The sequence below is a fragment of the Panthera onca genome, chromosome A1 (assembly GCF_046562875.1).
Source record: "Panthera onca isolate mPanOnc1 chromosome A1, mPanOnc1 haplotype 2, whole genome shotgun sequence".
NCBI lineage: Eukaryota > Metazoa > Chordata > Mammalia > Carnivora > Felidae > Panthera > Panthera onca.
This window is the reverse complement of record NC_138339.1, coordinates 112,617,358-112,631,675: the sequence shown is the minus strand read 5'-3', so window position 1 is coordinate 112,631,675 and position 14,318 is coordinate 112,617,358. Positions and strand designations below refer to the sequence as shown.

Sequence of the window (14,318 nt, the reverse complement as noted above, 5' to 3'; positions counted from 1 at the left end):
GGATACATGTCACTATAATTTTGTCCAAACCCAAACCCAGAATACATAACACCAAGAATGAACCCTAACATAAACTATGGACTCTGAGTGATAATGATATGTCAAGGTATGTTCATTAGTTGCAACAAATGTACTACTCTGGTGGGAGATGTTGACGATGAGGGAGGTTATGCATGAGGCTATGCAGAGAGTATATGGGAACTCTCAATTTTCCACTCAATTTTACTATGAACCTAAAAATTCTCTAAAAGATATAAGGCTTATTAAAAAACAAAAACAAAAAATACTCAGTATTGCTGAGCCCAGAGCTTAGTTTAAAATGCGCTTGTCACATCCAATTTAATACTCAGATTCTTTCCTTATCATAATCCTGGCTATATTCCTAGGGACTGGTGGTGTAATAAGAAAAGGGGTTTGACCCACTCTTTTACCCTTTCTGTACCTCCTTTTTGTAGTTACTCTTCCCATGTCAAAAGTGGAAGGAGAGCTGGGAGACAGGGAGACGGCAGACAGCTTTATCTAATGGGAGATGAATTATAATTCTTTCTTAGCTTCGCCAGCTAAGCCTGTCCTGTTGTCCACACCTTTTGTGTAACATATAGCCAAATGCTGGTTCTCTAATGTAGGATGTTCAGGGAGCCCTTCAGGGATCTCCTGCTGTTCAGTGCCATGACATGGAAGTTTGCTCAGGGTCCTTTCCCTTCTTACATTCCTTCAGCTGCCTCCTTTCCCTGTTAGTATACCACTAGACTCATGCACGTCATCCAGGAGACAGTCTTCTCACAAAGTGGGTTAATGGCAAGATGTCTCAAACACAGCTACCTGCTTTGGTGTTTATTTATCCATGAGAAACTCACATAGCCTAGACCTGTTAACCAGTGGGAAGTCAGACCTCCCTCCTGCCTCCCTGTCTACCCTGCCATTTCTCTCCAGGTCTTAAGAACCCCACACAAATGCAGATCAGTACTCCCATTGCCTACACAGACACCCATCCAACCCACTCCAACTGGCATGTGGCTTTGTGAGTGACAGTTCCATCCCTTTGCAAGGAGTCTAGTTTGAGTCTTGTTGCCAATTTTAGGACAACAATAAGATTCCCACTGAAAAGCCTGTTATCTTTTAAAACAGAACATTTGATCATTGTAAGCATTTTGGATCGTGTTTTGTGAAGAAAAACAATCACCATCTTGACTAAAAGCTTTGAGCATGCCTGCATTTGAGTATTATGCCCCAGGTTTTGACAAAATTGAGCATAATCAAAATCCCACTGGGAAGAAGTATGTCAAAGAGATTAATTAAAAAGAAAGCAAAAATGGCATCTTTCTCTGTCTTTGTGTTAATCATTCTTAGAAAGCAAGCTCTTAAATAAAATGAGTGAAGATGCCTTTTACACAGCTTTGTGAGTTTTATTAGGTCTTAAAGAGTTCACAAGAGCGGTTAGTGTTTAGTGAAAGTGTCTTAACTTTCATGAGCAGAAACATACTATTGGTTGATATGTTAGGGTCTTCCTGACAATGGAGTCAAAGGCTGCCAATAAAAGAGCTATATGTGACTGTTCCTCTCTTCCAGGGAAGATGAATTGCTATGGTAACACTGCCAAGAAATAATAGGTCAAGTTTTATCCTCTGCCTCAGGCTTATTTTATTAGGTTTTACTTAGAAGTGGATGCCATTATAAAATGAAGGTTTGGGTATTTCAAAGCTAAACATCATGACAAGAAAATCTGATCAATAAACTAGTGTAAGAAGGATGGATAAAGGACAGTTGGTAGGAAGGACATCTAAATTGATTGAAGAACTATTTAGAGGCCAGTTTGTTAGTTCTGTCTTCTAAAATGTGGGCTTGATTTACAGATGATTGTGTGTGTGTAAATGAATTGAAAGGGACTGTTTGTACCAGGTCAGTAGAGAAGAGTGGTTTGTAAATTTTTTTTTTTGATAGAAGATTAACTGCTGTTAAGAAAAAAGTTTTTACTTCATTCCAAAAATAAATATGCAGTAAGAAAACAAAATATTTAAGCTTCTTGTTTTGCTTACTATATTTATGAGACTATATGCAATCTCCTTAATGTCTGTCTGTTCATGAAAATGAAAAAATAACCTAACCCTTGAGGGAAAGTACCATCAAACAAAAAAAAATGATATGTGATTATCACCATTTTGTTGTTGCTTTTGTTTTGGAGGGTCATGTCTCAGAATACCTCATGACTTTGCATTTTTCTATAATAGCATGTCATTCATTTAGGGGTAAAATACCAACATGAAGCAATATATAATTTTTGTCATTTCAAGCAACATTGTTCTTTCCTTCATATATGTATGTGTGTGCAAATATATAAAAGTCTACTTTTTAAAATCCCAGAGGTATATCAATTCACCTTTTTGTGAACAGAATTTTTTTAAATTTTATTTGAGAGAAAGAAAGAGAGAGAAAGAACAAGTGGGGAGAGGGGCAGAGGGAAAGAGAGAGAAAACCTTAAGTAGGCTTCATGCTCAGCGCGGAGCCCCACACGGGGCTCGATCCCACGACTTTCAGATCTTGACCTGAGCTGAAATCAAGAGTCGGGCTCTCAACCCACTGAGTCACTCAGGCACCCCCAGAATTAGTTTTACATAAGTGGAATATAGTAATGCACTCTAGCATAGCATCCTTCATGAATTCAGGCAGCAAGACTGTGTTAGGCTCCTCAATAAGGCTACCTTTAATTTTCCGTATTTTGTCTTTTGTAAAGTAGTAAATGGGTATGTGGGTAGCTGTGAAATTTATATTGCTTCTGCCCTGATCATGAGGATTCCAGACTGGAGTCAGTGACTCCAGCAGCAATGCTGTACTGAAAGTTGGGTGGCTTAAAAAAATAGAAATGTACTGTCCCACAGTTCTGGAGACTAGAAGTCCCGTTAAGGTGATGACGGGGCTACGTTCTCTCTCAGGCTCTAGCAGAGAATTCATTTCATCCCTCTCTCCTTATTTCTGGTGGTTGCCAGCAACCCTTGGCTTCCTTGGCTCCTTGATGTATCACTACAGTCTCTGCCTCTGCCTTCATATGACCTTCTCTGTGTGCTCTGTGTCTCTGTTTCCTCTTCTTCAAAGGATACTAGTCGTAGGATTAAGGCCCACCCTATCCTGGAATGGACTCATATTAACTAGATTACACCTACAAAGACCCTATTTCCAAGTCAGATTCAAAAGTTCTGGGGGTTAGGGCTTCAACATATCTTTTGGAGGGAACCCAATACACCCCATACAGTGGCTATGAATTGAGAGAACCTCACCACTGAGGTGGTCTCATTTACATTTTTGAATCTCTAGTCTGTCTAGTTCTTTAGAAATGGTATTTTCATGATTTTACCTAATTTTTCATAGACATGTAGGGAATATGATATTCTGATTAGTGAAATGCTTTTAATGTGTAGAATTTTGAAATCTATAAAAGTATGTCTCCCATAGGTAGAATAAATTTAACATAAACCAATCACAGTCCCTAACTGGTAATACGTGTTCATGAAATGTTTTTTGAATGAATGAACAAAAGAATCAATGGGTCAATCAATCTACACTGTTACTAAACTGTATTAAGCATCGTTTAATCTTCATTTGATGCTTCAGAATAATTCCTACAAGAGATTACTACTTGCTTGGAGGCTTGCTGACTATTCCATTTCATATCTTTGTGTCTGTTTGGAAATTTAGTGAAGTGTGTCTATGTCTTAGGTTGCAGGATCCTCCTCTTTCATTTCTGCTGTCAAAATCTCTTTAGTTGTCACAAGTCACGCATTATATCACACGTATAATATCACATATTATATCCTCTAGTTTAATTAAATTACTTTTGTTGATCAACTAACATCAATGTGTTCAACTGCATTTCTTCACATGTAAAATTGCCTACTTTATCATGTATTCAGATTATCTATTCTTTAATATGTTTTTCCCTGTCTAGTCATTCAAAAAATGTGTTTTAGTTGTGGTGATGTTATCTGAGTTATATTCCTTTACTAATGTTTACTTTATTTTCCTTTTAATCCAGTTCAGAGAGGAGTAACTGCCAAAACAAAAATCAAATTACAATGGAAAGCTATTTCCTTTATCTTAAAGCTGCATGTTATCTCTGCGTAAGTCCAAAGGGTTTGAGAATGCAATACATACAGTTATAAAAAAAAATAGAATATTTCACCAGAAAAAAATTTAAGGCAAAGACAGAGATCAAAATGCCAAAATTCAAACTGAAAATGTTCCTAGCTACTAGTTATCAAGCTGCTAATGTTTTATATTTTACAGTTCTTTTCTTGACATGCACTCAAGTATTTGCTAATCAAATCTATCATTAAAGCCAAAAATTCCTCTTAAAAATGTGGATGAGAAATCACAATATTTAAGCCAACTAAAATCATTTTATTTTTCTTAAAAGAGAAGAAAATGACAGCTAACCTTCATGGAAGAAAGTTTTCAGTTTTAGTCATATTTTTATCCTTCACTTTCTCTGTAAGAGATTTCCAGTAGTGTTTTTCAATTATAGGAACTCTACATTTATAGAAAATCAGCAGGTATCCCCAGTTATCAGAATTAACTGAGCAGAGGAACAATGCAAAACCAAGGTTGGGAGCCATTTTTCTGAACAAATTGAGAAGAGGTACCATTGTAGCCAGTTACCTTCTGAGACTGCTCACATTTAATTACATTAGTGGCACTTGACATTATAAAATGTTTCTTTCTTTCAAATATAACCTTCTATCATCATTAGTAAATGTCAAATGTAATGAAGTGTTTTTCTGACTTATTTTTCTTCCTGATACCATGGGAAAGAACATGCTAATGAGTTTGTAATTCTGAAGCTGTTTTCAGTGCTCAAAACCAATGAAGAACCAACTTGGTGTCTGGTTTTTTAGCTTAGTTTTACTCTTTTTGTTGTTATCTTTGTATTTGGGAAGATTTCCTAATATACTTCCCCTATTTGGTGAAGTTCTTATTCTTCCTAAGAGCATTTAGGTGACAACTACCTCTAATTAGATTGTGTTTCTGGGTTCAAATCAGAATGGAGTAGAAGGCCCTGACCCTTGCTGTGACTTGAGTGCTTTCTGAAAGGTTCTATTTTTTTTTTTTTTTTCTTATAAGCTGGTTTTCTTATAAGCTGTTTTTTTTTTTTTTTTTTTTTTTTTTTTTTTTTTTTTTTTTTTTTTAAGCTGGCTACCCCTCTCTCTACTTTTAAATTTTAGTAATGGCTATCCAACTGTGTGGTTCCCTGTAACATATCAATCATAGTACAATAGGGCCTTGATTTTTGCTCTCTCAAAGATTAACAGCACAGAGACTGAAATGAATGTTTTATAATGCTAGAACTGGTTTCTTTACTGTCAAAATAAAATTAACATCTTAAGAAAAGAGAAGCCATCACTGGAAGAGGTCAAGAAGAAGGGGATGTCATAGTTTTCCAGCACACCGTTATTCAGTGTCTGTTTTGAAGACATGCTTGACAGAAAGAGTCTAGGTCACCTTTTAGCAGTGCCTTGGGTGTATTGGCTGTTTTCTCCTAGTGAAAAATCAGGGGAAAGCTGTCTGTTATATAGAGAGGGCAGCAGGAATGGGGTCCCCAACCTATGAGAAGACTACTCAATGCTAGAAAGCTTTTTTTATTTTCAGGATTTTTATCATTTTAATTTTTACACATTTTGTAACTTAAGAAAAAATTTTTTGAGTATAGTTGACACACAATGTTAGTTTCAGGTATACAACACCCTAACCCTAACCCTAATGCTTGACTGAACAAGTCTTATGTGTGATGCTGTGCTCACTACAAGTGGAGCTACTATCTGTCATCATACAATAACATTACAGTACCAAGGACTAGAAAACCATTTAAAGTTACTTCACAATAAGAAAAAAAAAAAGTAATTTTATAGGTAGTGTATTCTAGAAAATAGGAACCCAGGATGAAAGTAGATGTTTTAAAATAATTATGAGGAGTTTAGTTCCCCAAACAGCCAAACTTTATTACACAATCTCAGATTATACCATGCTTTGTAAACATAGTCTTTGGGAATTTGGTTCTCTAACTTTCTTCTTTATTTCACAATTGGATATGATGTTAACTGAATTAAATCCAACATATATCTAAGAACATCCACATAAGCTTAAGATTGGCTTCTTTCTGCCTGATAAATTTGTATATTTATCTCAATTATATGCAGCTGATGATATTAATGTTTATCTTGTATGTCTACATTTTCATATTTATGTAATATTAAGCAAAGTAAAATAAAACATTCACGTAAGTTCCAGGGAACTTCTATTATGGAGGCATGCACCTATGTGGCATTATTATGCTTGGGATTCAACTCTTTTTAAATATTAATTAGCTATTTATGTGCCTATATATAAATAATTTTTAAATTAGATTATTTAACATTTTTCTTAATGATTTCTAATACTACTTAGCATATTAAAGACAGTAACTTTTGGTCTTCTGGTACTATGAAAATATATTTTCCACTTTATTTGATTATGTATCATTTTAATTTGATTTATACCTTTTTTTATATTCAAGGAATTGTCAAATTTTCATGCAGTAAAGTCTGTACTTAGCTTTTTGTTTTCAGCCAATGGTGATACGTTCTGAAAGATCTTTTCCACAGATTTTGCTCTATTTTTGCTATTTTAGGTACCATAATTTGTTTTCATCCTATCTTTGGAACTGTATTTCCCTAATACCATCTCATAAACATCTCCCTGGTCCTTGTTCTGGCTTCATGAAAAGTCACATGCTTGGCTAATTCTCAACTTCTTCATATCCCCATGTTCTCCTGGAATCACTTGCTGATTTCCTTAGCCTTTTTTGATCACCCTTCTCTGAAATGGCAGGGGCCAAATAAAATATACCACACAGACTAGGAGAAAATTGTAAGCAGGGTCATGTTTCTTAGGGTTAGTCTATGGTGGGGTGTAAGCATCTAAACAGGAGAATACCTGTGGGTGAGGAATAGCATTTCCAACATGAGCCCATCCCTGTAGTGACACTCAGATGTTTGTTTCATTTTGATGACAAAGGATCCTATTCTTGTGTCATCCAACACATCAGCTTTCCCTACAAGGGCTATTAGGGCGACCTGGGTTATACTCCATGTGCAATGGAGACATTCCTGGGAGAAGAAGAGAAAGACGATCCAGACTGAACTCAGAAGGAAGATAACATTTCTTTCCAAAGTGCTGAGCACCTACAGTACTAGCAAAGAGAAATCAGAGCCTGATCTCCCGGGAAGGCAGTGAAGGAGAAAACCTGGGAGCATGGTGTCATAAGCGATAGCCTAGATCCTATGAAGACAAAGGGGCAAGAAACAGTTGAATTGAGGAATTATTTCTTGAGCTACACTAAAGTATACATGACATATACAGGTGACTTCACTGATGTATCTGCCTGATTCCCAGGTTTCACCATAGCATGCCATCTCTTCTGCAGGCCCTGAACCCCTGTATTTGTAAGCTGCTATCTCCCTTCTTGGGCTAGCCTTGACTCCCCAGCCATCAAAAACAACAGCCAGTACTTGGCATCTGTTGACCACTATTCGTATGCCAGGTTTTGTGTGAAGCACTTCACATATACTGTTTTACATGATCCTAACAAACATGCTAGACTTTAGAGAGGTTAAGTGGCTTGTCCACATTCCCCTAGTCGTGTAACAGGAAGACAGAAACCCCAAATCTCTTGACTCAAACATCCACAGGAAGCATATATTTTTATTCTCATTTTACAGTTGAATAAGCTGAGATTAAACTGTATGCTTTTAAAAGCAGGGAATTTTCATAAAATTATTTTCCCCCCACAGTGGCCTCTGCTTAGATTATAAATACATAATGATGGAGCTAATGAACTCTTCTGGTTTTAAACTATACAAAAAGCTACAGGGTTCTGATATGTATAATCTTTCTTTTTCTTTTATTTTCTATAGTGATCTTCTGTTTAATAGAGTGAACATATGTAGAAGGGGTATTTTGAGCTAGATCTCTACCAAAAAAATAATTTTTCATAATATTGTAGAGCTGCTATCTGGAAATCATTAGGGAAAACAAGACTAAAAAGATATATAGTTATACATTGCCAGCACAATTTAGACTCTCTATTATGACTGTTTTTGGAATAATCACTTCCTAAAACATTTATTGCCTTATTTTTTGAGAGATCATTATTGTTATTTTTTAGGACACAGCAGGCCAGGAAAGATACAGAACTATCACCACAGCCTATTATCGTGGAGCCATGGGCTTTATTTTGATGTATGACATCACAAATGAAGAATCCTTCAATGCGGTACAGGATTGGTAAGTAGGAGCAAATACTCCCATCACTAATCATAATGGTGTTTTCATTCAACTTTCTCTTCTTCCTCAAAGCACTGACCACACTGCAATGTAATATGTGTACTTATTGTATACTGTGATCTCCCTCATGCTTCATAAAGCAGACATGTACTAGCTATGCTAAGAGCTGTTGTTTAGGGATTGAGAAGAAGTCATTTTGGTGATTTTTCTACATTTTGTACCTTCCAGTGCTTTGCATCCTGTCATGCCTAGTTCCATGGAGACTTCTGATTTTTTTTTTAATATAAATAATGAATAGTTTGGAAGTTTACTGGTCTAATATAGGGATTAGGAAACTGAGAACCATAGGTCAAATCTGGCGCAATGCTTGTTTTGTAAATAGTTTTATTAAACATAGCCATGCTCATTTTCTTATTGCCTGTGATGGCTTTCACACTGCAACAGCAGAGTTAATTAAGTTGTTGTAACAGAAACCATATGACCCACAAAGCCTGAAACCTTTTCTATCCGGCTGTTGACAGCAAAAGCTTGCTGACCCCTTGTCTAGATTTGTTAAACAGTTTTCAGTTTTTCTTCAAGTTGAAAAGTTTTGAAGGACTGAGATAAATGCAGAGATAAAACCAAAGCATGTTCTGACCCATGGCTACACCATCTCTATGAAAACCCCTCTGTCCGTGGTGAGTATGGTTTGCAGTGGAGAGCGTGTGCCCTTGGGTGCAGCTTCCTTCAGCTTCTTCTACCAGCACCTTGGGAGGAGACATGGAAGAGCTGATGGTCACGGTCATGGATTCAAGCAGCAGGTCTGAGCAGAGTTGCTTTCTTGTGGAAAGAGCCAGAGTCTCGCTAGAGCTTTGTGTGGTATTGGGAGGAAAATGGAGCTCCTGCTGCTGGTACCAGGACTGAACAGATACCATATTTTAACTGAAAATATGGCTTGTCTTCTGCAAGGAAGCATTAGCTATACAAAAGTGAAATAAACTGGAGCACATGACTCTTGATTTCAGCTCAGTTTGTGATCCCAGGGTCATGGGATTGTCCCCCACGTTGGGCTCTGTGCTAGTGTGGAGACTGCTTGGGTCTCTCTCTCTGTCTCTCTCTGTCTCTCTGTCTCTCTCTCTCTGTCCCTCTATCTCCCCCCACTCCCACCTCTGCCCTTCTCCCCTGCTTGAGTGTGCACTCTCTCTCAGAAATATTTTCTTTAAAAGTGAAATAAACTGTATTTTTTTCTGTTTTAAATGATAGTATAATCCAAAGTGATTTTTTTAAATTTTTTAAATGTTTTTATTTATTTTTGAGACAGAGAGAGACAGAGCATGAGTGGGGAAGGGACAGAGAGAGGGAGACACAGAATCTGAAGCAGGCTCCAGGCTCTGAGCTGTCAGCACAGAGCCCAACACAGGGCTCGAACCCACAGACTGTGAGATCATGACCTGAGTCAAAGTTGGACGCCCAACTGACTGAGCCACCCAGGTACCCAAAAGTGATTTTTTTTACATGTGTATTAGCTCAATGAAGGTTGGATGCTATTAAAATCTTCAACTTACTTTAGATTATGTCTTTTACATTTTAATTTTCATACGAGAAAACACCGACATCTTTTCTATTTACACACATAAACACACACACAATGCAAGAAATGATACGTTTACAATAGCATCGCAAAAAGGAAATATCTAGCTATAAACTGAAAAGGGAAAGTTTGGGATTATATGAAAAAGTAATGATCCTCCACTGAGGCACATAAAAGAAGGCCTAAGTACTCTTCTTTTTAGTAGACTGAATATTGTAAAAATGCCAGTTCTTCTCAAATTAATTATTAAATTAAAGGCAATCCCAATTAAATACCAGTAGGTTTGGTACAGAATGGAAGGAAACAGAGAGTCCAAACATGGCACAAATCCATATGGGGATTTAGTTTATGATGAAAGTACCATTTCAAATCAGTGACAGACAGGCTGGTTCAATTATGAGTGTGGCGATATCTAGTTAATTGTCACACACAGCTCCAGCACACATACTGCTGTGCAAAATGGTCATTTTAACTTTGATTATTTCCTCCAGGAAATCTTGAGACCCAGTAGTCCCAGGCAGGAAGCGTTCCTGAATCACGTTTCAAACTTCAGGATCCCAAATGCTGTTTGCACCCTCAAGAATTGAGTTCATTAAAACCAAATGGCAATAAGGCCAGGAGCCCAAGCTCTCTATACTCCTGACTCTAGTATCAGAAATGATGTAGAGAAGTTCAGTGACCATACGCCCTATTCCACACCTTCCCCCACTTACTCCAGTCAACCCAGCTTTTCCCCCACCAAGGCTTCCTCACCTGTCAACAGACTACCTGCGCTACATCAGTCTTCCTCTTCCTCAAACTCCTTATTTGACTCTTAACTCACTCTTCGTTTTTGAAGCTCTGTTTCTTTTTTTGGGGTGGGGGAGGGGAGGAGTATTTTCCAGATTCTTCTTGTCTCACTCTAGGACTGCTTCCCTTTCTACTTCCAAGATTTCCCTCACTCAGCCAAGGGTAAGTGTACCCCCATGGTTTGTTCAGTGGGCTCATTTTTAGTTTCCTTGCCTATCTTATCCACTCACACACATCATTTATCACTTACACCAGATGGCTCCCAAGTTTACATTTCTGGCTCCAGTCTATCTTTTAAGCTGCTGTGTTGCATGTCCAGGTGCCCAAAATATTTCTTCACCTGGATATCCTGCTGGTGCCTCAGAATCAATGATTTCTGCCTGAAATTGCTCACCTGCCTGACATCATTATTTCTTCTCATTGAGACCACAACACTCTGTCACCCGCGGTCCACCCTGAATCCAGTTCTAACTTCCAACCATCCTAATCTAGAACTTGATCTTGAATATTAATTTTTCCTGAATATATTTTGATTCTGCTTCTGCCTTTCCATTCCTTCTGTGACCATCATTGCTTCTTCTAATTTTTTTTTTCCCCTACCCTCATAGTAGCCTTTCTAACTGATCTTTCTCCCTTTAGATTTCTTCCTGTCCCAAGCTATCCTATCCCACTGCTGCTATCAGAGTCTTCCAAAGGAATAGGATCCTAAAGATCACTGGAAGACCCCTGCCCAAAATTTTTGACTTACCATCACCTACTTAATTAATTAAAGTTTCTTCAGCCTGACTTTCAGACACACCACATTTATGGATCCACTATGTCTTTATAGTCTCTTCTCACTATCCTAGAGTCCAACTGATCTATTCACTGTTTCTACAACACAGCCTAAACTTTCCAACCTTTGTCGGTTTTTCCTTTGATGTCACACCTGCTTTGCATACCTTTTTCACAGCCTACTGCCTCTACACCATGTAGGTCTGTCAAAACCCATGTCCATCCATAAACCAATCCTTACTTACTCATTTTTATTCATCCACAATTGTATGATCATTATTATTAGAATTTTCTTATTCATTCAACAAATATTTATTGAGTACCCACTCTTTTGACAATCTGCCGGACATTTTATTTATGCCATCATTTACTATCCCAGTTAATGGATAGTAAATTCAGATCCCCCGGTTATCTGATATAGAAGTCTGAGCACTGTTTTTGATTTCTTTTACATGTCACAGCTCATTGACCACCAAGTCCAATATTTTGACTTTCTGCATGCCTCTCAAATCTATTCTTATCTTATGTCCCTTTTGCTACTGTCTTCATCTAGACTGTCATTAGCTCTCGTCTACTTTAGGAACCTTCTATCTTGTCTTTTTACCATTAGGTCCTACTCACCCCACATTCTATATCATATGGCCATCAGACCTAGTGAACTTTAACATGTCTTAAAAATAAAATCTGTAGTAATGTTTTATTACCTATCATAGTGCTCCCTAGAGCCCATCTGAATTACTGTGAAGGTTTGACAACATGAAGAAGCCCAGGGTTCACTCTGGACATACTAAGCCACATCTTCAGTGATAAATATATATTTATTTGGCTATATATGTTTTTGAAAGCTTCATGAATGATCCTGAAGCCCCTTTCTGATTAAGGCCACTCATTCAAAATGAAATCCGAACATGCTAAACAGTGTAGCCTCCATTTATCTATTTCACTAAAATCATCTCCTGCCACTCTCCTCCTTTGGCTCTTTATTTCAATCAGAAAACTTTTCTCAGTTCCTCTGCTTGGAATACCTTCTTTGTTATCTTTCCAACTCATTCACCTTTTAAGACTAGCTCAAATGTCAACTCTTCTATGAAGCTTTTGAAGATACTGCTCCCCCCTTTCCTATCCACCCCATTTTCCAAGCCCAAGGGACAGTACTACTCACACCCTTATCTCTGCATCCACACCATCCTAATATTTTCTACAGATCACATAAGGAACCTAGCAGGCTCTTGTTATTTGATTACGTTTTTTTCTTCTGTATTAAACTGTGAATTCAGGGGCGCCTGGGTGGCTCAGTCAGTTAAGCGTCCGACTTCAGCTCAGGTCACGATCTTGCGGTCTGTGAGTTCGAGCCCCGAGTCAGGATTTGGGCTGATGGCTCAGAGCCTGGAGCCTGCTTCTGATTCTGTGTCTCCCTCTCTCTCTGCCCCTCCCCCATTCATGCTCTGTCTCTCTCTGTCTCAAAAATAAATAAAAAACGTTAAAAAAAATTTAAACTGTGAATTCATTAATCTTTTTTTCTCTAGTACTGAAGACAGTAAATCTTATCAATTTTTTTCTAAATTTTTATTGTAGTGAAATATACATAGCAAAATTTACAACCCTAACCATTTTTTAAGTGTAAAGTTAGTGGTAATAAATACATTCTTAGTGTTGTCGCAACCATCACTACCATCCATCTCCAAAACCGTTCATCTTGCAAAACTGAAACTCTATGCCCTTTAAATAATAACTTCCTATTCTTTTCTCTCCTCAGCCTCTGGCAACTACTGTTGCCAGAATTTGACTATTCTAAGTACCTCATATAAGTAGAGTCATAATAATCTATTACTGTACAATAGTACAATTTATGTTTTGAATGGATAATCCAAAGAACTATAGAGAAGCAAGCATTTTCTTTGTTAATATCCCAAAAGAAGATATAAAATTATTTCAGACTGCCATAGTCTGCAATTAATGGTTCTATTCTTCCTCCCCCCCCAAAAAAGTTTAATATTGTTACGTATATTGCTGCTATGGCACTATTTATAGTCAACTTGTTATCATTCTGAAGTATCTACTTGTCTTAAGTGCTTAATAGATTATAAATTATTTGCAGAGAAATACTATCTTATTTGTTCGTGTCCCCTATTTAACATAGTTACCATCACAAAATAGGTATTTTAAAAAGTATTCTTCATTGAAAAATTGACCCATCAAAAACCTTGGAAAATGTTTAAGGAATAAAAACAGAATTGTATAGTAAGGGAAAAAAAACCTGTGTAGGAAAAAAAATCCACTTCAGCATTTCAAGCTTGCTTTGCATATAGGCCATGACTAAGCAACAATGGGGAAAGGAGGGAGCTTAGTAATATTCAGTGGTGACTTTCTACAATAGGAAATAAAGTATTCTCAAAAAAAAAAAAAAAGCAAGCACAAAAGAACATATTCTCTAAATTACTGGTCTCCAAGTGCTTATCTTATGGGTGCAAAAACAAACAAACAAACAAAAAACCAAATAACAGAAAACATTTATAGCAAAAAATAAGAAACTAAATGAAAGTGACTTGCAGCTGAAGTTTCTAATACTTTCTCATAACAAAATGCTCTTCAGTTGCACCAAAAGGAAAAAACAATAGTTGTTTGCTGTGATCCCAGTAAAATTCTTAAACTAACTATAGGGAAATTTAGATTAAGTGTTAAATTTTTTTATAATTTCATTACACACAAATTCTAATCTGTTAAAAAGACAGGTATAGAAATTTAGAGAAAATAGCAATAAGTTAGCAGGTCATGTTGAGGAAATGGCAGCGATCTCTTTTTTGAAAACACATTAGACTGTGCTTTCAATTTTCCACTGGAGTTTTATTAGAGGAATTAAATAAAAATATCCTTT

The 14,318-nt window shown here is 37.0% G+C and overlaps 1 protein-coding gene across 3 annotated transcripts in view; it reads left to right on the top strand.

Moving 5' to 3' along the window:
• RAB3C (RAB3C, member RAS oncogene family) overlaps nucleotides 1–14,318 on the top strand; it is a 313,810-nt gene that overhangs the window by 147,300 nt on the left and 152,192 nt on the right. For all 3 annotated transcript variants that reach the window (XM_081790178.1, XM_060635732.3, XM_060635731.3), the window contains exon 3: nucleotides 8,192–8,310. In XM_081790178.1, the coding sequence (XP_081646304.1) occupies nucleotides 8,192–8,310 (119 nt within the window). The remainder of the gene's footprint in view (nucleotides 1–8,191; nucleotides 8,311–14,318) is intronic.